The sequence below is a fragment of the Athene noctua genome, chromosome 4 (genome assembly GCF_965140245.1).
Source record: "Athene noctua chromosome 4, bAthNoc1.hap1.1, whole genome shotgun sequence".
Classification (NCBI taxonomy): domain Eukaryota; kingdom Metazoa; phylum Chordata; class Aves; order Strigiformes; family Strigidae; genus Athene; species Athene noctua.
Genome location: NC_134040.1, coordinates 55,717,249 through 55,738,958, shown reverse-complemented (window position 1 = coordinate 55,738,958; position 21,710 = coordinate 55,717,249). Strand labels below are relative to the sequence as shown.

The window sequence follows — 21,710 nt, the reverse complement described above, 5'->3', positions numbered from 1 at the left end:
TAAAAACTACCAAAAAAGACAACTTTGCATGGTTTTATAAAGCATTTTTACACAGTTTGTCCTGTAATGCATTTGATGTTTACAGGATACATTTGAATTACTGTGTCTTGCTGATAGGAGGAACTGCATAACTCACTAGTGACTTTGCTATTTCTCAGTAGTTCAATACTTCAGTCATTCTGAGCCATTCCTGGCAGAATTTCATGCCATGTAGTATTAGTATCACACTGTGCTGTCTCAGACTGATGATGCATTCTTGAGACAATGTTCAGCCTAAAGCAGGATGTGGTTAAGCAGGCACCAGCAAAGATGTTATTTGGGGACTGGTTCCCTATGAGTCCTAGATTTCTGATATCTGATGAGAATTACCCTAGCATGTGGCAAATCACAAGGGTTTTGGAGGGTTATAATTTGAGATCACTGGTAGTTTTGCTATACATTTCTATAGGACTAAGGATAAGTGCTGTATCAGAAAGGACCCCAGTAAGAGAAACTCAGTGCAGAGCACAGCATGCTTTATCCTTTCTGTAGACCATCTTCAGGAGGCTGTGCCTTGGCAGATTGCAGCAGTGTATTTCAAGGATGTTTATAAATATCTCTCAGTATGCCTGGGAGTGGATAGGACAGCACTGTAGTGGCACACTAATGTAGTCATAGGATATTTAGAAAAATGGGGTAACTTTTTATGATGTACCTTAGGCCAAATGGGGAACGGTTAGGAAAGGTCTGTGGCAAATGTGACCTACAGGCTGGGCTGGATTAATTTTTTTAGTTCTGTAAACTATGAGTTTATAACTGAATGCTGCTTTCCGAATGCTGCTTCCAGCAATATGTGCATTTCCCTCCTTTTTTGTTGTTATCTTATATTTTTCTTTTTTCAACAGATCGACAAGACATTTTACAATTCCATTTTAAGGAAAAAATACATCCGTTCACGCTTAATCAGAGTGAGGTATGTGAGATATAATAAATGCATGCAACTGAGATAAAATGAAATGTACACCAAGCCCAGTTAGAGGGCCATTTAATCTGATTCAGTAAAGTGTATTTTATGTAAAACCAAAGCATAATCCCCAACTGAGTGTAATCTTATTCTGAACCTTGCCCTCCTTTGGATCTTGAGGCAGAAGATAAACTTCAGTCTGAATTCGATACAAGTTTGTATTCAGAACTTGAGCAAGTTTTAGCTCATAAAGCAGGTATAACTGGAGCTATCTAAAAATAAAAAAACATTTGCAAAACATTTGATGTCATGTTACTGTGCTGGGCTTGTCAAGTAGAACCCAAGCATGGTTGTGCTGGTTCAGAGGGTCTCAGTTGTCACTGTTGCATCTCAAAGAACGGGTGTAAGTAGGTGCCTAGGGAACAGTAGCATCACAGCAGGCAGGTATGATAACTGCTTCTTGGTATGCTCCCTACCTCTAGCTATTTACCACTTGGGATTTCCTGAAGTGGTTGTGGTTTGTTTAGCAGCCCCCAGTGGAGTTATTCTCCAAGGACCTGTCCAGTCTCCTCTGGACTCTTGAAATGTGTGCTCCTTTAGTAAGGAGTTACTTGTGAAGAGCCACCTTCTTTGGATCATTCAATGGCCCCTAGTTCTTGTGCTGGAAGAGGTGATGAAAAGTCGATCTCTATCCCTTCTCTCCATACAATTAGTGGTATCGGACACTCCCATCATATCGCTTTTCTCTCCTGTATCCCATAAGCTCTACTCTTTCCTTGAGTTAAAAGTCCCAGCCTGGTCAGTCATTCTTTGCAGGAACTGTTCCTTGTCACCCTGCTCTTTCCCAGCACACTTTCAGGTCTGCTGTCCCTGCTTTTTGAGATGAAGGGGTCAGATCCATGGTTGGGATTATCCTTGAACAATGTGGGTTTGTTTTGTTTTTCTTTTACTCTTTGTTCATTTGCCAATAATATCTAATGTTTGGTTTGATTTTTTTGACTCCTGGTGAGTGCTGAAAGGGACCTTTTTATGGAACTGTCTATTGTAATGCTAAGGTCTTGTTCCTGACTGACAGTGCCCATTGCCTTGCAAGCAAACCTTGAATGTCTAAAGCTTCAAGGCTAATGACACTCAAGATCTCATTCTTGTGAATGTATTTATCCTTGTTCTGTGGTCTGTGAAATCCTGCCTCCTGGTCTACCTTAACCCCCAGTTAGGCAAATCACACAAGTCATTATTTGAATGTAGCTTTAGGAATATTTTCTTTAATACCAACTAGAGTGTTGTGAGTGCAGACAAGGTCATTTAAGGATCTGAGAGGCCAATCTGTAGGGAGAAGTAATATTTTTCATTACTTCTTATTCCCAAGGACAGGCTGAGGTATTTGCTGTGATGTTTGCTGTGTTGGATGCAAGACTTGTATGTGCCAGAGCTTGTTTGCTATTTCATATATACAAACTTTATGCCTCTAAGTGCTCAAACTGCAAACTCTTTTAAGCAGGATCATTGTGAATTTGCTTGGAAAGCACTGTGCATATTTTTGGCTCAGTGTAAACAATGCTTTAGTAATAATGCCCACTGCTCACTGAAAAAGACAAACCAAATCTTGATTAGGTGTCTTTGGCTCTGGACCTTAGCTATGCAGTGAGTGATTCAAGGCAGGCTGTACTTACCTGAGAGTTTCGTGAGGTGTGGTATTCTTGCAAGAGTTGATACAGTAATTCCAGCGTGGCACAGCACAGGAAGAGGAGCGGGGAAAGAGGTGAGAGAACAGATCAGAAATGCAGAGCAACGCCCACAGTTGGATCAGATAATATCTGGAAAATAAACTGAGTGGCAATCATGCTGAAGTTGGCACAAAGGGAAAAAACAGCCTGTTGGAAAGTTCACGTGTAGCTACTCAGTCTCAATTATGAGATCCTTGGGGGAAGCAATGTGTCTTTCTGGTCAGCTATGAGCATGCTCGGCATACCTTGGTGTGCTCGTAACACATGGCCTTTTATTTGCCCTTCACTGGTGATAGCAGAAATGTATGTTTCATTTTGGTGCATGTTCCTTTCGAAGATCACACGAAGATTGCATGACTTCTCTGTAAGCTACTTGCCTTCTGTTTTTAATTTTCTGATTTTTCCTTTAGGTAACTACAAATTTCCAAAATAGTGAGATATAACTGGAGGATCTTCTCTTTTCCTTTTCTATCAGAACGGTGCTTAAGACAGAGCAACCTGCTTTTAGCTTGCCCCTGTATGAAGTAATTGTGATTCCACCTGTTGTGGGTTGTGTCATTGCTTCTCGACTCGGGCGGGAGGAGGCACAGGAGAGAAGGTTCTCAGTGCACACTTTTATCTTCACTGTGTAATGACCAAGGATAAGCCATCTGCAGCACAGAGCAAGATTTACTATGCCAGATTAGACACTTTGGTATTTGTAGTCTAGCATTCATCTCTTGCAGTATCTGATGCTTTAAGGAAAAATAAATACCACTACCACGTGAATTCAGTCTGTTAAAACATTTTTCTTCCTTTTCTTTCCTCTGATCTTACATCAAAGCTGTGGAATTGAGTGTCCCAGTGTGGGTGCCACTTGTACTTTTCAGTGGGATGTGAAAGCCTCCTTTCATGGTCCATCTCTTGGACTGTGATAAGGAGATTGTGGATATGCTGCTGAGTTTCATTTGTTGTTGCATAACATGAGGTTATTAGTCACATTCTCCCAAGCAGTTGCAGTGGTGGAATGGGGTTGTGTGGTCTCTCCCCTTTGCTCAAGTACCTTTCTGATGATGATGATTGGAAATTTTTACTCTGTGTATGTACAGAGACCTGGAAAGGTCTGTCTAGATACCATTAACCATTTACCTGACGTTTCTGAAGTGCTGTGTATCCAGCTCTTTATTGCAATCACATCAGTTAATTCCTTCCTGCTCTTGTGTCCTCAGCACATAGTCAGTGACTGTTTTTTAGTCTCCAGTATAACATTGGTCTTGCCATTTGTTCACAGAAAGCATCATGCCTTCTTCTAACCTATGACATGTGTGACCATTCAGCATTTGCTTGGATTTCTTTTGGCAATTCCTCCTCTCAAAAATATACAAAATGTACAGAAATGTATCTAATACTTGATGCTACATTGCCATTGCTAGAGGAGCTAAGATAAAAACTAAGAAATGTGGAAATGGGCTGAAGTTAACCAAACTGTGTTTTGTTGGTTTGTAGCCCAGATACTGATGGTGTGATGGCAGAGGCTTTGCTTACATTCTGGTTCTCCTCCACGGATTCTAGAGAAGCATTGCGAGAAAGAGTTGAAAGGATCTTACGGAGAGGCCTGAAAAAATACACAGGGCCTCTGCGAATAAATGTCAGATCTTCTACCATCTCAAGTGAGTATATACATCTCTTTTAAAGGTAGTTCTTGCCCTTTTCTCATTGATGAGACTTGATTTTTCCTTTCTGATGACAGCTGTTACTGAATCTGAATGACAGTCCTTCCTGCCTATTAAGTTAGAACAAAACCAGTGACAATGTGTAAGCCCCACGTAGGTCTTGTAAATATATCCTAAATATGGATAAACAGGAGAGTTGCTTTGTGGCCTCTCAGTATAGCCTTAGCCTCCCTACAAACTGCAGTACCAACCTTATGCTACTATCAGGGTAAAGAGTAGGAGGCTCACCACAGTGCTTCAGTACACAGCAACACAAACATGCTCCCTAGGTCTTTGCTTCTTCTCTGAGGAGCCTGCAAGTGCAGAAACTATGCTTAGATGACAGTGGGGAAACAGCCAGTGCACTGAAAAAAATATATTTGGTGAGAGGATCAAAATCCTTGCAAATTCCCCCGGGGAAAGGAAAAGAAAGGGAAAATGTTCTTATCTATGTGATTTCTCAGCTGAGATTGTAGCCACTTCTTTGCAAAGAAGACCTGCATCTGCAGGATGTGAAAATTAACAACACCATCTTTTTGACTTAGTGAATTACCAAACTGGCACTGAAAGTGGGTTTCCCTCCCCTTCTACACTTCTGATATTTTTCTGCAGGCTCAGACTCTTGTCTCTGACTTGGCTTCAGTTATATATATAGTCAGCATTTTTTCTGGGTGTCAGACTTTTCAAGAATGAGTTGCTAGTTGAAAGGAAGGGACAGATACTTGATCAATGTGTTTTGGCAGATCTTTCACTTAGTCCTAGCACAAGGGTCACAGTACAGCACGGGGGTGGTTACTTGCTTCTTGCTTTTCCACACTGGACTACTTAAACCAGCTGAGATCTGCAGAAGCCAGATAGCTGTGTTGAAAGAACGAGAAGCCTGGGCCAGATTCCATGCTGGATGGATACAGACTTCTTCCCACTTAGACATAACCAGGAGCAACCTCTTGGTGCTTGAACTGGGCACGCTGCGTTGCAGCAATGCAGTGAAACTCAAATATGAGCTGTTACCCCCCCATTTTTTCTTGATGGGCCAACTAGTCTTCCCTATTGGAATGGCTCAGTATGATGGGTGACATCCCTTTGGGCAAAGATCACCATTGCTCTGCAGTGGTGTTTCTGTGCCAGTAGTTCCTGTTCAGCAAAGCACACATGAAATAGTATGTGAGCATCAACTAGAGAGATTCAAAGAGCTTTTGGGGGTTTGTTTGTTTGTTTTTTAAAGAGAGGTCATGATTTGGTTAATTTTGAAGCTTCAGTTTTATGTGGTGCCTTACACAAAGGATAAAATTGGAAGGAGTACACAAATGCTTGTTAGAAAAGGACTGTGATCTTCTCATGAAGTTTTCTGTCTAGCTTTTATTCAGTCTGGTAAATGTGGGAAGTGACTCAAAACTCTCTTTTAGTTGACCTTGAACTACACCAGGGTTCTTACAGTAATGCAATTGTTGCTAGTTAAAAAAATTAGCTGACATAATTGAATCACAATGTTTTCATTAAATATTTGGTCTCAGTAGAAGATGGCATCTCTGTGTTACTTTGATAAAGTTGTATGATAAATTTTGTATTGCTTTTCTTGGCTCTCCCAGCCTAACCATAAAACACTGACTGCGTAAGTCTACTCACTACAGGACTAGTATTATGCAACCATTACACGTGACACAAAGGAACATAAACAATACTTTGCCATTTCTAGGAGACATCAGTAAAAGGTTCCATTTGGATCTTTCTTTGTTAATAGGATTTCAGCAGTGCTATGAGGCTTAGACAAGCCTCTATTGGTGCTGCTGTTTAAGAAAACCAAGTTAAGTCATGTGAAGAGTATAGATGTGCTTACAGGAGATGCAGGTCTCAATTTATAAAGCTTATCTTCTTCCTCACGCCTGGGAGAAGTGACAATTTTCAACAGATCCTGGAAGTCCAGAGAGGGATCAAGGTTTTGCATTTCTCACTTTTCTCCCCTCCTGAAATATCCTGTCCAACATTAGTTTTTAAACCAAGGAAAGCTAAGAAGCCCTAGATTTTTTCCATGCTCTGCAGCACTTTTCTAGATTTTGTTTCACTGCAGCTTTGATGGTTTTGCCAACTGAAATCCTTGTTTATGTTGAGGCAATCTCAGAGCATTTTCATAATGACTTGTAGAAAAATCATTAACCTGTTCATTGTAATCACCTTATCAAAATATTCTAATTTGGGGGTCATAATACGTAGCTTAGTTTAGCTAAGCATAGCTAACCAGGTCAGGCAGTTATTTACTTTGCATGCTAGGAGGGTCTGATAAGGAGAACATCCTTAAGTCTTCCTCCCAGGATCTAATCATCTTGTTGTTCATCACCATGCCTCAACTTGCAATTCACTCAAAAGTATTTGCTTTGGGGATCAGCTGCAACAAACTACTGCAAATTGGATGCAACACTTGGGATCTTCAGCTGCAGTTCAGGGCAGCAGTATACTAAAAAATTGAAAAAAATAACAAGTGTGCAAATCTTAAAGGAAAACAAAATAATATTATCTCTGTTTTGTACCATCACTAAACAGTAAATGTTCTTTACATAGAGCTGCAAAAATACATTTATGTCTTCAGATGCGTTATTACTGAAGTCCCTGCTTTCCTATTTAGCTAGACTTCATAGTCCCCTTGTCAAGGACAACGGTATCTCCAGACATCCACTACAGCTTTGATAAAAAATCAGAGGTGATAGAGATTCTGCACTCGTGTACAAACCCCGCTGGAAGCCTAAATATTTTTCAGTGAAGAATCAGGCAAACTAAGTCCTGTTTTCTCTGAACAGCAGTTCAAGGGCCAGCAAAATGAGATATCAAAGTCGGGTGACTTGGAAACACCCACGTTAGGACTTGCTTTTCCACTAGCACTGAAAGGAGAAGGTGTTGCAGTTTGTCCTCTGTATAGTTCTGGCACTAAAGAGATCTCCTACAAGGCTGCATTTTTTTTCCCCAGGGTTTCTTGCTTAGAAGTAGAGTCAGGTCACAGCTTGGATCCTTATTAAGCAAAGCCTAGAGCAGCTTGCCAGACTATTTCCCTTTGTCAGGTAGGTTGGAAGTCTCCCAAAATGTATTTTTGGGAATGTGCTTCTGATGTCAGAGAGAAACTTATTGCAAGATCACTGGCACTGCTCAAAGTGAGTAGGAAGTATGCCCGCCTGTTGCACAGCCAAGGTTTTGACCATGAACAATGAGTCATGAATTAGTTTTGATCAACAAGTCAACTGTTATTATTTCTATTTATCTGGCATCTGGGGCTTGCTAAAGCTTCTTACCAAGTACAGAACCTAGGAGATAGACTCTCAGTACTTTATCGAGCCTTCTTTGGAAGGCATGCAGATGAGTGTCTGACCTGGATGATTGAGGAATGTTTCATCTCAAACAATGTATGTAGCAGCCTGTTTTTTGTACTTCACTAGCCGCAGCAGCAGCTTGGGGGAGTGGAACAGGACGTGCATCCATACATTGGGAAATACAGTGGAGATCTGACATTCCCCTACTTTGATGCCATTACTCTGGCACAAGGGGGTACATTTCAGTGTTTGCAACAATGTAGAGAAGCTGACTGAAATGGGAGGGACTGAAATGTATTTTTAAATTAGTATTTTGGAAGGACATGCTTGTGATTGAAGGAATTAAGCAGGAAATCACCCAGGCCTAACTTCTTAGGCGACCTGGATAATTAATTGATTAAAGTTGATTTAATTAATTTCCTCCCTCAATGATTGTTTTTTTCCTTTCTCTGCCTTGCCTGCAGAGGTTGCAAGTGATTTGGGCTGCCCCTACTGTAGTGGGACCTTGACTGAAGCCAGGCATGAGTGTAGGCCAGGAAAAACAATAATGCTATAAACTGTTATCAGCTGGGATTCACGCCACAGAACTGATACGTAGTTCCCCATGCAGATCCTTCCTCCGGCTGCAGGACAGCCAGATGGAATTGTTTAAAGTATGCTGTGAGGTGTGGACCTCTGCTTGTCCTCATGGACAGAATTAAGATGTGATGGCAGGGATGGGGGAGTCATGGATGTGAGGATGGGTCCAGTGTACAATAAGTAGGGAGGGAAGGGCTGGGTGACAGGGACAGTTAGAGGTACAAAACCTTTGTCTTGTCTCTACCGGGTTACTCTTCCCTCACTGAAGGAATGAGAATCGCATCACCTGTATCTAAGCCATGTTTTGCTGCTTCTACAAGGGTGCGTAACTCTAGGGGGGTAATTTCTGTTGAGGGAGTGCAGAGAATATTGGAAGATTAGCGGGGAGAAGTTTTAGGTTGTGTGCACTATGTAACCACACAAGAGCATGACTTTCCTGCTGAGCCCAAAGCTCATGTTTTTCCATCTTTCAAGGAACTCCTGCATTTCCTTTTGGGTACAGTTTTTGGTAACATGACTGAATTTGCTGCTCACTGCTCTCACTCTCATTTCACCCCAGTACTGGGCCTTCATGGTCTTTAAAATAATTAAAGAGTATTAGGGTTGAGCTGTTATCCCTGTCTCTGTCTGTACTGCAGGACAGATGCACTCTGTTGAACAACTTACACAAGCAAGATGGGAGAACTTAACATAATAGAGGATGGAACACACAGTTTGCCTTTGAAGCTAGAAGTTATATTATGACATATAAAAAACCACGAGTGGAAACCTTTAAAGAAAAGTTTCTTTTGGGAATCAACATCTGTGAAAAATTATGTAACTGGGTAAAGCTGGATCAGATTTTAAAATCAGATTTCTCGTCTTTAATTTTGCACCCATCTCTAGCCCTTTCCACACTGAAAATGTATAATATCCTCTAATAATATATTTGCTGGCCTTGTTTGAACTACTTCAGTATAATGCCGGCTCCGTTTATGTCACTGAATGTTCTGCCTGTTATCTTCCTTTTAATATAAACACTGATCTCTATGTCTAAAACGAAATGAGGCAGTGAACACAAGATTAATTCTTCTGATGCAGTGACATTGATACTACTTAAAGATGTGGGAAAGCAAGCACATTTTTCTGTAGGAATCTCTGAATCCATCAGAGATAAGTGGTCACATTCACTCTGAAGTTAACTATGAACCTGCAAACATTTAGATGGCTGCCAAATAGATCCATGGTCTTTGGGCACTGGACCTCCTTAGAAATCCTGGCCTTAACTGCCATATAAACAATTACCAAAATAAAGATGCTTTCCTGCTGTTGCTTACTCCCCTTTTCTTTCCATGTTTGCTCAAACGCATATGTTGAGGAATAAAAAGAAGTTATTGACTGATAAGATATTAATCTTAAATAGTAATTTCAAGTCACTACTCTCATTAGTAGGAAATTAAGACCAATAATTTAAGTGTTTTAAGGTTATTGTGTTTACTAAATATGCAAAATATCTGTATTAACAAAATTGTTTGTCCAGTTGGAGAACAGAGCCCTCTTCTGAAAGATGGAATCCCTAAGCCACATTTCAATAGATTGCTGTCTTTTAAATTTTAATTTAAATAGTAGTTTTTTTCTTTTAAGTTAGGCAAGCTCTAATTAAATAGCGAGCTTCATTTTGTAGGTAGGCAATGCATGTTCAAGTTGAACTTGTTCTTGTTTACAGTGGAAGCCTGAATACTGTTTTCCTAAATGTGGCACAAACAACTATTTTTGCAGCTGTATATGGTTGGGACAAGATATGACACTTTAATTGTTACTAATTGATGCTTTTTCTTGGTAGTGCAAGCAACTAGGGCAACTAGTAAATGAGCAGGGCAGCGAAATTGTCTCTCGTGCCTTACAAGTGATTGCTTCAAGGCAGGGCTTGCAACATGTTGGCTGGCACAATGCGAACAGCTATGCTGTTGACCAGGCCAAAAATGTCAAGCTAGTAACAAATGAAGGCAACCTGATTTTCAGCAGTGTCGTATAACCAACCCAAAGTGCTCCCTGCTTTTGAAGGGATCTACTGTGGGATCGGTTTATCTGAAAATAGTGTCAGTTCAAGTTTCCAGACATATACATGTGCTCAGAGTTTGGGATCTTGGTTTTGAGTCCTGGGTATTGTGCCCTTAATTTCACCTCTCCTGATCTGCACAATGAGTTCCTGGGTCTGTTGCCAGACAGACCTGCTCTCTCCTCTTAAAATCTGCCTTTACTCTGGGTTTTCTCCCTTGCTGTGGTGTTTTCTTCAGTACTTGTGTTCCAGCTCCCAGTGTGGGATACATGGTCACAGCACTGTATCTGACAGATCTCTAAAGAAAAGCAGTGCCCCTGCCCTGGTGAATACAGCATTGAATTTATTGACGGGTGTCAATGGCCTTTTTCCTTCAGCAGTGGGTGAGTGGGAGAGTACATCAGCTGCATAGTCCTGATATATTATAAAATATGCTAAAATTCAAAGCTGTACAAACACCCTATTTAAAACTTGCAGTGTGTGTGTGTGGAAGACTTGTTTCTCCAACTACACACAAGTTGGTCCAGCTGGAAGCAGTGGGTAAAATCTTGCCCACATGAGGTTTGTACTTTTTTTGAGGTGCCTCATAAAAAGGCAAACAGAGGTATAGACAGGTGCCTTGCCGAACAGCTGTGTGACTCACGGCAAAACTCAGTGCAGTGAGAACATGCCAACTGAATTGCTTCCGGCACTGAGCTTGAACTAGCTGGTTGCTCCTTTTGTCTTCTCAATGAGCTTTGCAACATAATATAAGTGTTAATAATTGACTGCAGGCTTTATAATTAGGTATTATGAGGTAAATGTCTCTCCACCCAGAGAGAAGCTAAAACAACATTATTATCAATATTGCTCTTGAAGGCAAAAGGTGCTCTTTCATTGTTGATTACATTTGTTGGTTTCTTACCCATTTACAGCTATAAAATATTCATGTGACCCAAACGATGAGCTAGTTCTGAAGGTTGTATGAATTTCTAGGGAAACATTGGATGCTCCTCACAGTTGAAATAAGCAAGTAGGGCCAGATTTTTCAAAGCATTTCTTGCCAATATAAACATATAGGTGAAGTAGTCAAATCCTTAGCACAGCTCAGCACCCATTTTTTTAAATTCACATTGAAATGAACCAAACAGTAGTGTTTACATCACCACTGAATCCCTCTGTTGGCCTAGCCTTTTACTTTCTGTTGTTATTACACTTTGATGTAAGGGATCTTGTCAACAACCAACAATATTATCCATGAAAATTCACAGAAAACAACTGACATTCCTGAAATGCAGAAGTACCTGTACATTTCAGCCCTCTGTGAATCACATATTTAAGAATTATCATTAAAATTCACATTCATCACATAGTCTTTATAAACTTCAGCCCCATCAACAAAAAACAATTCCCCCCACCACAATCAAAACATCATCACACCACCGAAAATACATGGACAATTTACATACAATCCACCCCTTGTCCCTTCACCACAACTGCAACAACTGAAAATTCCCTACAGTTATTCCACTCTCTAACATTGTTCAGTCCATGTTTTGCTTATTACCTCTTCCAATTAATATCCTTATCTCAAATTCCTCTGCCACACATTAGGTACCAAAAAGGACTGTGGTGGGTTTACCCTGGCTGGATGTCAGGTGCCCACTAAAGCTGCTCTATCACTCCCCCTCCTCAACTGGACAGGGGAGAGAAAATATAACAAAAGGCTCATGAGGAGAGATCACTTAACAATTACCGTCATGAGCAAAGCAGACTCGACTTGGAGAAAAATTGAGTTTATTACCAATCAAATCAGAGTAGGATCACAAGAAATAAAATCTTAAAACATCTTCCCCCCACCCCTCCCTTCTTCCCAGGCTCAACTTCACTCCTGATTTCTCTATCTTCCCTCCCCCAGTGGTGCAGGGGATGGGGGTTGCAGTCAGTTCATCACACATTGTCTCTGTGTCTCCTTCCTCCTCACACACTCTTACCCTGCTCCAGTGTGGAGTCCCTCCCACAGGAGATAGTCCTCCATGAATTTCTCCAGTATGAGTCCTTCCTGTGGGCTGCAGTTCTTCACAAACTGTCCTTCAGGCACAGACAGCTCCAGTGTGGGTCCCCCACGGGGTCACAAGTCCTGCCAGCAAACCTGCTCCAGCGTGGGCTCCTCTCTCCATGGGTCCACAGGTCCTGCCAGGAGCCTGCTCCAGCGTGGGCTTCCCACGGGGTCACAGCCTCCTCCGGGCACCCACCTGCTCCAGCGTGAGGTCCTCCACAGGCTGCAGGTGGAGATCTGCTCTACCATGGGCCTCCGTGGGCTGAGGGGCACAGCCTGCATCACCAGGGGCTGCACCATGGGCTGCAGGGGAATCTCTGCTCCAGCACCTCCCCCTCCTTCTTCACTGACCTTGGTGTCTGCAGAGTTGTTTCTCTCACATACTCTCACTCCTCTTTCTGGCTGCAGTTGCCGTTGTGCAGGGTTTTTCCCTCTTTTTATAGATCACCCCAGAGGCGCTACCACCATCGCTGATGGGCTTGACCTTGGCCAGTGGTGGGTCTGCCTTGGAGCCAGCTGGCATTGACTCCATTGGACATAAGAAAGATTCTACCAGCTTCTCAGCTTCACAGAAGCCACCCCTGTAGCCCTGCTGCTACCAAAACCTTGCCATGCAAACTCAATACAGAGTTTTCCTCCCTTATTCATAGGAACTGAGAAAGTACAACTGAGCATTTTTACTGAAAAGGGACTTCACAAGTTCTTGCTTGTCACCAGTAAAACTTATTTATCTTTATTATGTGAACATTCCTGTTTATAGTGAATAAGACTGTTTTACTATATAAATGTCCAAGCATAACTCATCTCCCATTCTTACAAAAAAAAGCAGCAGCTGCATGCACATACAGTAGCCCTAGCACTGCCTTTGCTCTGTAACATTCTCCACAGTCAAGCTGTACATGTACTGGAGTTCTGTTTGCTTCCTTTTTCTATAGTAATCTGCTTAATGTCATATTAAGAAATGAATGAATATATGTCTAGTAATGGTGGACTGCAAACATGCAACTCACCCTGTGTATCAGGGGGAGTGTCAAACTCACAAGCAAAACACAAGTGATACAAGCACAATAGGCGACGAGTATGAGCCAGAGCCCTTTGCACTCAAATGAGACCCCTCCGGGCTTGGTGTGGTTTTGGATCAAAACTAGGATATTGCTCGGTGTAGCTACAAAGAAGAAAGAGGAATTAAGTAAGAGGGTAAGGACAAGGATCTGTTGAGAGAGGCTATCCAGCTGCAAAATATGAAGTTGTGGATGCTCTCTTTTAATTTATTTTTTTTTTTTTTTTACTGCTGGCAACTAAAATGGTAGCTCTAGTAAAAATAGTATTCTGGAACAAGGGGAAAGGACTTATACCTTGAACCAACACTTGGTGTTGCCAGCATGAGCTTACTGTATCGTCCATAAACATACCACATACATATTGGAGAAGGGAATGTACTGCTAGAACTTGCTGTGCCGTGTAATAAATTGCGATTAACTGTCTCTTTTAGTATTAATAGTGTACCAGACACCCTGTTGCTCAATAAGATAGGAATAAGCCACTGCTATTGTAAGCTGGCATTGCTGCAGTGGTCAGTGCCTTCTGATCTCAAAGAGGGCAACAGAGATTTCCTCTGGCCCTCACTCTAGTGTAAAATGCGGCCAGCTGATTTTTTACAAAAAAGGAATTTCAAAGCTTTCCACTGTAAACATTTCTCTCCAACAAAATTGTGGATCTTGAGTAACACGGGACTTGTTTTGTCTGTACTCCCCTCCAGAAGCATCAGGGTCCAGCAGGATGGGGGAGACCCTGTGCCTGGTCCTCAGAGCATACTGACTGGCTGGAGAACAGCAAGCAGCACTGCAGAGAGAAGTGCAATAGCCAGCACAAGAACATGACCACATATGAACTACACTGGTTTCTCTAGCAGCCCCCTTCAGCCATACCTCCTGCAGTGCCCTGTACTCAAATAGCTGTTGGGTGGGATGACCATGCACATGGGAATCTTGTCTGTGCTGTCCTGGCCTTACCCTGACTGTTTGTTTGTTTCAGATATGGAGACAAAAAGAGCAGAAGCCCTCTTCAATGACAGTAAGTGAGGGCTTTTTAAGCCTGGGAAATCTCTGATTGTTTTAATTAGCATGAATAGTCTCTGAGCACTTTTCCTGGCCTTTAAAAGCCTTTTCTCATCCTTCTGTCTAATGAATGTGACCTTGTACTTCACACAGATGAGCCATGTGTTTAGGGATTCTGCTCAGCCACGAGGAAGCCTTTTTTATTAGTGTCTTCTGAGATACTTAAGACTGGCTTGAAAATTGTGATGATGGGGTAAAAATCCCTTCTAGAAAAATTCTACACTCACTGCTGAGTTCCTTGGTCAGTTTTCTTGCAGCATGATGTTCCTTCTGTTACAAATACCAGCAGTTCTCTGAGAAAAGCACAAACAATGAGAAAAGAGCAAGTGCTGAGGGCTCTATAGAAATCCCCAGTGTTGGACAAAGAGGAGACACTCAACTCCTGTTGCCTAGGTGCCTATGGCATTCTTTTGCCTTCAGCAGTGCTGGTGTGGAAGGTGGAGGGTGCATCTCAAATGTAAACCCTGCCATGTGGGAAACAGAAGACTTAGCTAGGGAGGGCTGAGCACTGTAATGTTCAGGACACTTCTTTATTTACTAGTTTGATCCAGTTGCTGTTGGTACCAGTGAAAGCATTTATACTGTGTCTGCTTAATTGTGTATTTGGATGCACAGAGACTAAGCCATGTCTCTACATGAAAGCTAAGAGATTTCAGATGACTTCTAGTTGTGCAGAGTAAAATTGACTGAGCAAGGAGGATTTCCAATAAATAAAGGAACTTAATTGTTTGGGCTAGTTGACTGCTTTAATGTTAGACACAGCAGCTAGCTGAAAGGTGTACTATAATGTACTAAAGGCAGGAGAGTCCTTATCAGGGATTTCAGTGCATTTTATATTTGAGCAGGTTATAGTTAGGAGTAATCTTGATTACAAATTGATTAAAACATGTACTTAAAAAGAATACTTTGTCAAGTCTAATTCTGCCTGCACAGGGCAGACACCCTGTCCTCTGTCTCTCTGATGTAAAGTATTAGAATTGCATCTTGGAGCAGTGACTGCAGAACCTGTTTCACATATAGTGTCTTGGATGCTATAACAATTCATATGGATGAATTACAATTCATCTCCACCTTGCTACCTGTTATCTTCCTATACACATATTAAGCGATGAGATATACACCTGAACATGTACCAGCAACTGGTGCTTTAAGGATGGCAGCCTAGCAGAGACCTTTAACACAGCCTGTAAGTGAGAAGTGCCCCAAAAGCTGGTAGGATTGGGCTAATGCAGAAGAGTTTGGAATAATTATGTCATTTTCTTTAGTGTGCATTGGAAGGAAGGAAGGAAGGAAGGAAGGAAGGAAGGAAGGAAGGAAGGAAGGACCATAAGAAAGTGTTTAGAAGTTACATCAGCCTGTGATTATAATGAAAGTGGTCTGGATTTTGGAATGGCTAGTAGCAAAAAAATTTTCTTTATGAAAATATAAGGCAATATGACTGGTCTTCTCAAGATATTGCTGTAGGGCTTAAGTTGAGGTAGTTTGTTTTAGAGATGTTTTTAAGCTTTCAGAGAAGGAAGACAGCTTGTTTGGAGATTTAATAGTCATGAAAAGCCATTTTTACTTACAAGTTGGGTTTCTTTTAACTCTGGGAAGATTTGATCAGTTCCTTAGCATCAGGCTGTCAATTAATGGAAGATTAAATAACATCACTTTTTGGGTCCATTTTAGGTGCTGGTGTTCTGGGGCACTAATGGAACTGTGAGTTCTTCCCTGTCTTTGAATATTGACTGCTCAGGTAGTTGATAGGATTGTGCAGTTTTAGGGCGAGTAATTGAGGATTACCAATAGCTTTTAGGAGGGAAACATGCTAGTACAGACAGTCTTAGCAATTATGGTATATTCTTCAGTTTCCTTTCACATGGAAAGTTCTGGACAGATAGATTTAGATTTCACAGATATCCTTCATTGTGGTTTTAAATCTCAGAACAGGGCAGAGTCTACACTGAGCACATGAACTTCTCAATATTGTATGACTGGTTTTGTTTGTTTTGTTTTGTTTTGTTTTTCCCCAATTTGTGAACAGCTTTCAGTCTGCCGTGTTATTGCTGCTGGTTTTGACTATGAGGTACCGTTGACGTAACCTTGCACAGACCCTTCCTAGCAGGAAGGGGCAGAGGTTACACTCTGTGTGGTTCCAGAGTTTCGCCTCTGAGGACTTCAAGGGCCCTGGGGCTGGAAGCTCTACAGTGACGTACTACCGATTTCTGTTTTCTTCCCCTCTGGGTCACTGTCTACAGGAGACAGGCAGTGCAATGGTTTGGATTGTGTTGTCACTGTGCAAATAATTCTTAGCTCTGTCTCTTTTTCAATGAATTGGGATAGTCCTGTCTGTCAACTTTCCTAATGTCCTAGCTGAAATCGGGGCCTGGATGAAAACTAGTGGGTCTTGGTCCAGGTAAGATGGATTTGATGCTGTTTGCATGGGAGAAGACAGCTAAAGCAGCTCTGTCGAGGAAGTTTCTAAAGCTACAGGGGAGCTTCAGCTGCTCCTGAATATCCTGAGTTTAGTGGCTGAAACCATGGATATTTTCATTTCTCTCTGGGTTTGGAGGATAATACTTCTTGTCATGGATGCACATCATGCTGGAGGTATCCATGCCTTTGTCATCTCTGGCTTGGATTCATGTGATGCTCTTTACCTGAAGTGCCTCTCCAGGTCCAGTTGTGAACTGCCATTTGTGCAATGTGCAGTTGCTGTTTCCAGGTTACATCTTGCTGATGCAATCTGTGTGCATGCGTGGTAAAAACCCATGGTTTGGATCATTCCCATCTTGGATTTTGCTTTGTTCGTGTTTTATCCTAACGACAAATTACCTGGGACATTAAAGCTGGCAATCCCTGTATTTGGGAATTGTCCTGGGTGTGTGGTGGAGGTTTTGATTCCTGATTTGGGCTGTTCATGCAGCTAAGCCTGAATGGTTGTCCATCATGGATTCCTATAATAGTCAGTTGTTCATTCAGGCTTCTAACAGAATGGGTTGTGCATGAGGATCTCTGATTTGGGGGACTGGTGGAAGGTATATTTTCTTGTTGGTGTTAATACTGCTAGAGAACCTAGGTGGTGTGTAATTTTACGTTATGTTTTCCACAGCCATTGGTAGCCATATTTACTAAACAGAAGACTAGCTAATACATTCTTTCTCCTTTTTGACAGTCTGTGGGTTACGGCAGAATAGATCAGTCAAGTCAATGGCAAAATCATCATCATTGCGAATAGTCGGTGGATTGTCTTCTGCAGAGACCGGGGACTGGCCGTGGCAAGCTAGCTTGCAGTACAATAATATCCATCGCTGTGGTGCAACACTCATCAGCAACACGTGGCTTGTATCTGCAGCTCACTGCTTCAGAGAGTAAGTTTCCATCTTAGAGAGAATCTGCAGGAGAATGTGCCCCATGTGTATCAAGTTGTGTGGCTTTCCAGATTTGCGCTATACCCCTGACTCTTTCCAGGGGGAACAATTTTCTGCCTTGGAGAAGAAAAGTCAGGGTTAAGCAGACCCATCACTTGAATGTTTCAATGAGAAATTAAAGACTGTCTCTTTAGAACAGAACTGGCAATTGTCTGAGTGGAAATCAAAAGCACAATGCAAATTAATTTGCACAAAGTAATTTGGCACATTGAGCAAAGAAGTGCAGAAAAGGTAATGTGATTGAAACAATATTTATTTCCTGTTGCACTAAATGTTTCTAAAGGTGCTCCTTTGTGCTACAAGTAGGTTGCTGCTGCTGCAGACTGCTACCAGAAGTTGTAATCCCACATTTCTACCCCTCCATTCATCCTTGCACTCCCAGCATTTTTTTGTTTCAAGCATAACATTTGTGAGCTGCAGGGCACGTAAGATGGAACAGCTGATTGAACAGATTATAAACATGCAAAAAGAGTGACAGAGATTAAGAGCTTTCTAGCAGAAGAGCTTTTTGATTTGATTACACCCTACAGCCACACAGTGGCTAGATCAGGGACAAGTTGGGGAGGAATATGAGACCATGGTAGAGGAAGGAAGGCAGGATTGCCCTCTTCTAGCAGCAGCCCACAATTATGTGGGACACAGTGTTATGGAAAGTGATGGATGCCTTAAGAATCTAGTAGGGAGCTGGCTTGAAGGAGTTTTACAGTAAAGGTGTTCAACAGGTTTGAAATGCCTGACATATTTACAGCTAAATACTTACTACACTCTTACCTTTTTCAGCATGAGTCACCCTCAGAAGTGGACTGCTACTTTTGGAGCTCTCCTGAAGCCACCAAGCTTGAAACGACCGGTCAAGACTATTATTATTCATGAAAAGTACCGCTACCCAGAACACGATTATGACATTGCACTTGTGCAGCTCTCTAAACGAGTTGAGTTTACGAGTAGCATACACCGTGTTTGTCTGCCTGAGCCATCTCAGACTTTTCTGTACAATATTTATGCTGTCATCACAGGCTGGGGAGCACTTACGAATGACGGTGAGTCCTGAGTCTACCAGGCGACCTGTATGTTACATAAACGGTAGCTCTGATCTACTAGTGATTGATAGCTCTTCTGTAGCATATGTTCTATGGCAGCAAGGCTAATGCTTTGTCTGTGAGTAATAGGTTTGTTTAATTGTAAGGAGCAGTTTCTTGTTGTAAAATTAGACTGGACAAAGACAGAGCTATAATCCGCTGAAACAGAAAACAAGAAGAAAACTCTTCTCTTTTTCCAGCCTTTCCATTTCATATTGTAGATTCTTAAGACAGGTAGTCCAGCCATTCATGTGTTAATATAGCACCTAAAACAATATTCTCCCAGTTCTAGCCAGAAGCTACAGATAACTCTGTGGGCTTTCAGATAAATGTGCAGAGTGAACTGCAGATGGTGGCTTACCCAAGCTCGTGGTCTTATCAGGCCACACTAAAAGTAGATTTAGCAATGAAACCAAGATGTCTTCATTTCATATTATCTTCCCAAATTGCTGGGTACTTTGTGTTCCATGGTATTATATGGAACATGTATAAAATATATGGTTTTACACTTAAGGCACTATGTACCATGCAATTGTTACTTCTGTCTTAATGGTCCAGTTCCTAAGTGAGACTATTAGTATGTACATTTTCCTTAAGGGACTAACCTAGACAGATCAACAAGCAAAACCACCACATTAAACCAAGTCAATGGTTCTCCATAAAAGAACATTAAATGCTCTTCCTGGATCTTAAAAACTACAAAGTAATTCTGTTGTTAAATAACCAAACTATATTTTCCCTCAGGTCCAACTCCAAATGCTCTTCAGGAAGCAACAGTGAAACTTATTGACTCAAACACTTGCAACAGAAAAGAAGTGTACGACGGGGACATAACACCCAGGATGTTGTGTGCTGGATACTTGGAAGGAGGAGTAGATGCTTGTCAGGTAACTGTTGCTAAAAAATAGAGTGGAAAACTATATTATTGCTGACTCCAGTATCTGGTTGACCAAATCTTAACTGACAGGGTATTAGTCCTTTAAATAAGCTCCATTCAAACAGAAATTACGTTGTAAAATGAAATAACATTTAGTACATATCATTTAGCACATAAAACCCCTACTAAGAGAGCTAAATTAGTATAATATTCAGAATTTAAACCTTTCATAGCATGAAATTAAATCCTTATTCTGTAACTCAGAATAGCTGCTACAAGCCCATTTGCTTCTTGTAATTTTTTGTGTGTGAAATCTATTTGCCTGCAAAGTGATATGACAAGACATTGACAGAGACACTAAATGCTGAAATACTAAATATGATCTTAAAATTAAATGTCTCAAGTAGCCAAGATCGGACATCTGTACAGTTGGGAAGAAAGAAGGTTAAGAATGTAGCGGTTAAGTTGCCAGCAAGAATGCACTCATTGAAATTAAATTCTGGACTGGATCATCTCACAAAAGATCTGTTATGATATGATCTTTGGTAATGGCCTTGGATCAGTGGAAGGAAAACTGTCTGAAACAAGCTATAAGGAATCTAGGTGTAAACGGAGTGGTAAGGCTACATGTGTGGTGCAGGTTTGCAAATGTTGCAAGGAAATGCTTATGTTCAAACGAAAATATTTCCATAATGATAACTTTAAAATTGGTAATTTCTATTTATGTTATTTACAAAGAACGTACCCTTTCCAGAATCCCAGTCCTGCAGATGCGCAGATGTATGTCCAAAGAAAACTCCCTGCAGAATAAGTTTGGGAGGCTCAATTCCTCTGTTCCTGTCTGACTCAGCATTGAACAGACCTGAGCAAAAGGGTGCAACTGCTGTTTATTTCAGAAAAGCATTTTGTTGGAAAGTGGAGAATTTGGTCCATTGTGTGAGGATTGCCTTTCAGCCTGTAAGGTTTCCATTTTAACTGTTCTTACCATGTCATGCTATTAACAGTATCTGAATTTAGCCTTTTAAAGTGGCTAACTTCAAGCCAACTTCAGGAGATATGGTCTAATTAGGAGGCCAAATTCCTGATTAAATGCTTTATGAAATGTTAATTGCTGATAGTGACTAAAAGAATTTGTTAAAACAATAGTGGTTACTGGGGAGGAAAAAAAAAAGTTCCTGTTGGCTTAGATTGCTGTATGTATTTGTGTTTCCCTACTTTGTACGAGGAGGAAGACAAGGCAGGTGGGAAGCATTGTTTCACGAAACATAAGAACATAAGAGAAGCTTTTTTTTTTTTTTTTTTAACTGTAAAACCAGAGACAGGTCAGGAGGTTCCATGGCAAACAGGAAAAAGCCACAGACTTCTGACTCAAGTTTCAGAAACAGCCTGGATTCTGCACAAATAGCAGCTCTTGAAATACTGCTTGCTTTCTTCTCTTATTGGTCACACCCTTCTGTCTATGGAGATAATTGTATTTTCCCTTCTGATCCATTAAACAATTTTTTCCCCTCCTCTTTCTCTAGGGGGACTCTGGGGGACCACTGGTTACTCCAGACTCTAGACTGATGTGGTACCTCGTGGGAATAGTGAGCTGGGGAGATGAATGTGCCAAACCAAATAAACCTGGAGTTTACACACGAGTGACTTATTTCCGTGACTGGATTACCTCAAAAACTGGCATCTAATTCCAAAATCAAAAATGGATTTAACTACATAGACTATGTGTAACTCATAGTTGTCCATAATTCTGAAAAGCTATTTTTTTAGTATATATATTCCTATGTAATTTTGGTTGAAGCAACCTTTGCCTGCAGCAAGTGCTATCTTTGCTGTCAGAGATCCTAACTGCTTGTGAATCTATGCTAAACATATGAGATTGCCTGCCTCATCTTTCAGCCTTGAAACATTCTCA

The 21,710-nt window shown here is 41.3% G+C and overlaps 1 protein-coding gene across 1 annotated transcript in view; it reads left to right on the top strand.

The window, feature by feature from the left end:
* Window positions 1–21,483, top strand: part of LOC141959717 (transmembrane protease serine 11E-like) — a 42,384-nt gene extending 20,901 nt beyond the window's left edge. The window contains exons 4-10 of the mRNA XM_074903957.1: window positions 885–952; window positions 4,156–4,319; window positions 14,347–14,385; window positions 17,587–17,782; window positions 18,623–18,882; window positions 19,666–19,808; window positions 21,322–21,483. Of these exons, the coding sequence (XP_074760058.1) occupies window positions 885–952; window positions 4,156–4,319; window positions 14,347–14,385; window positions 17,587–17,782; window positions 18,623–18,882; window positions 19,666–19,808; window positions 21,322–21,483 (1,032 nt within the window). The remainder of the gene's footprint in view (window positions 1–884; window positions 953–4,155; window positions 4,320–14,346; window positions 14,386–17,586; window positions 17,783–18,622; window positions 18,883–19,665; window positions 19,809–21,321) is intronic.
* The last annotated feature ends 227 nt before the right edge of the window (window positions 21,484–21,710 follow it).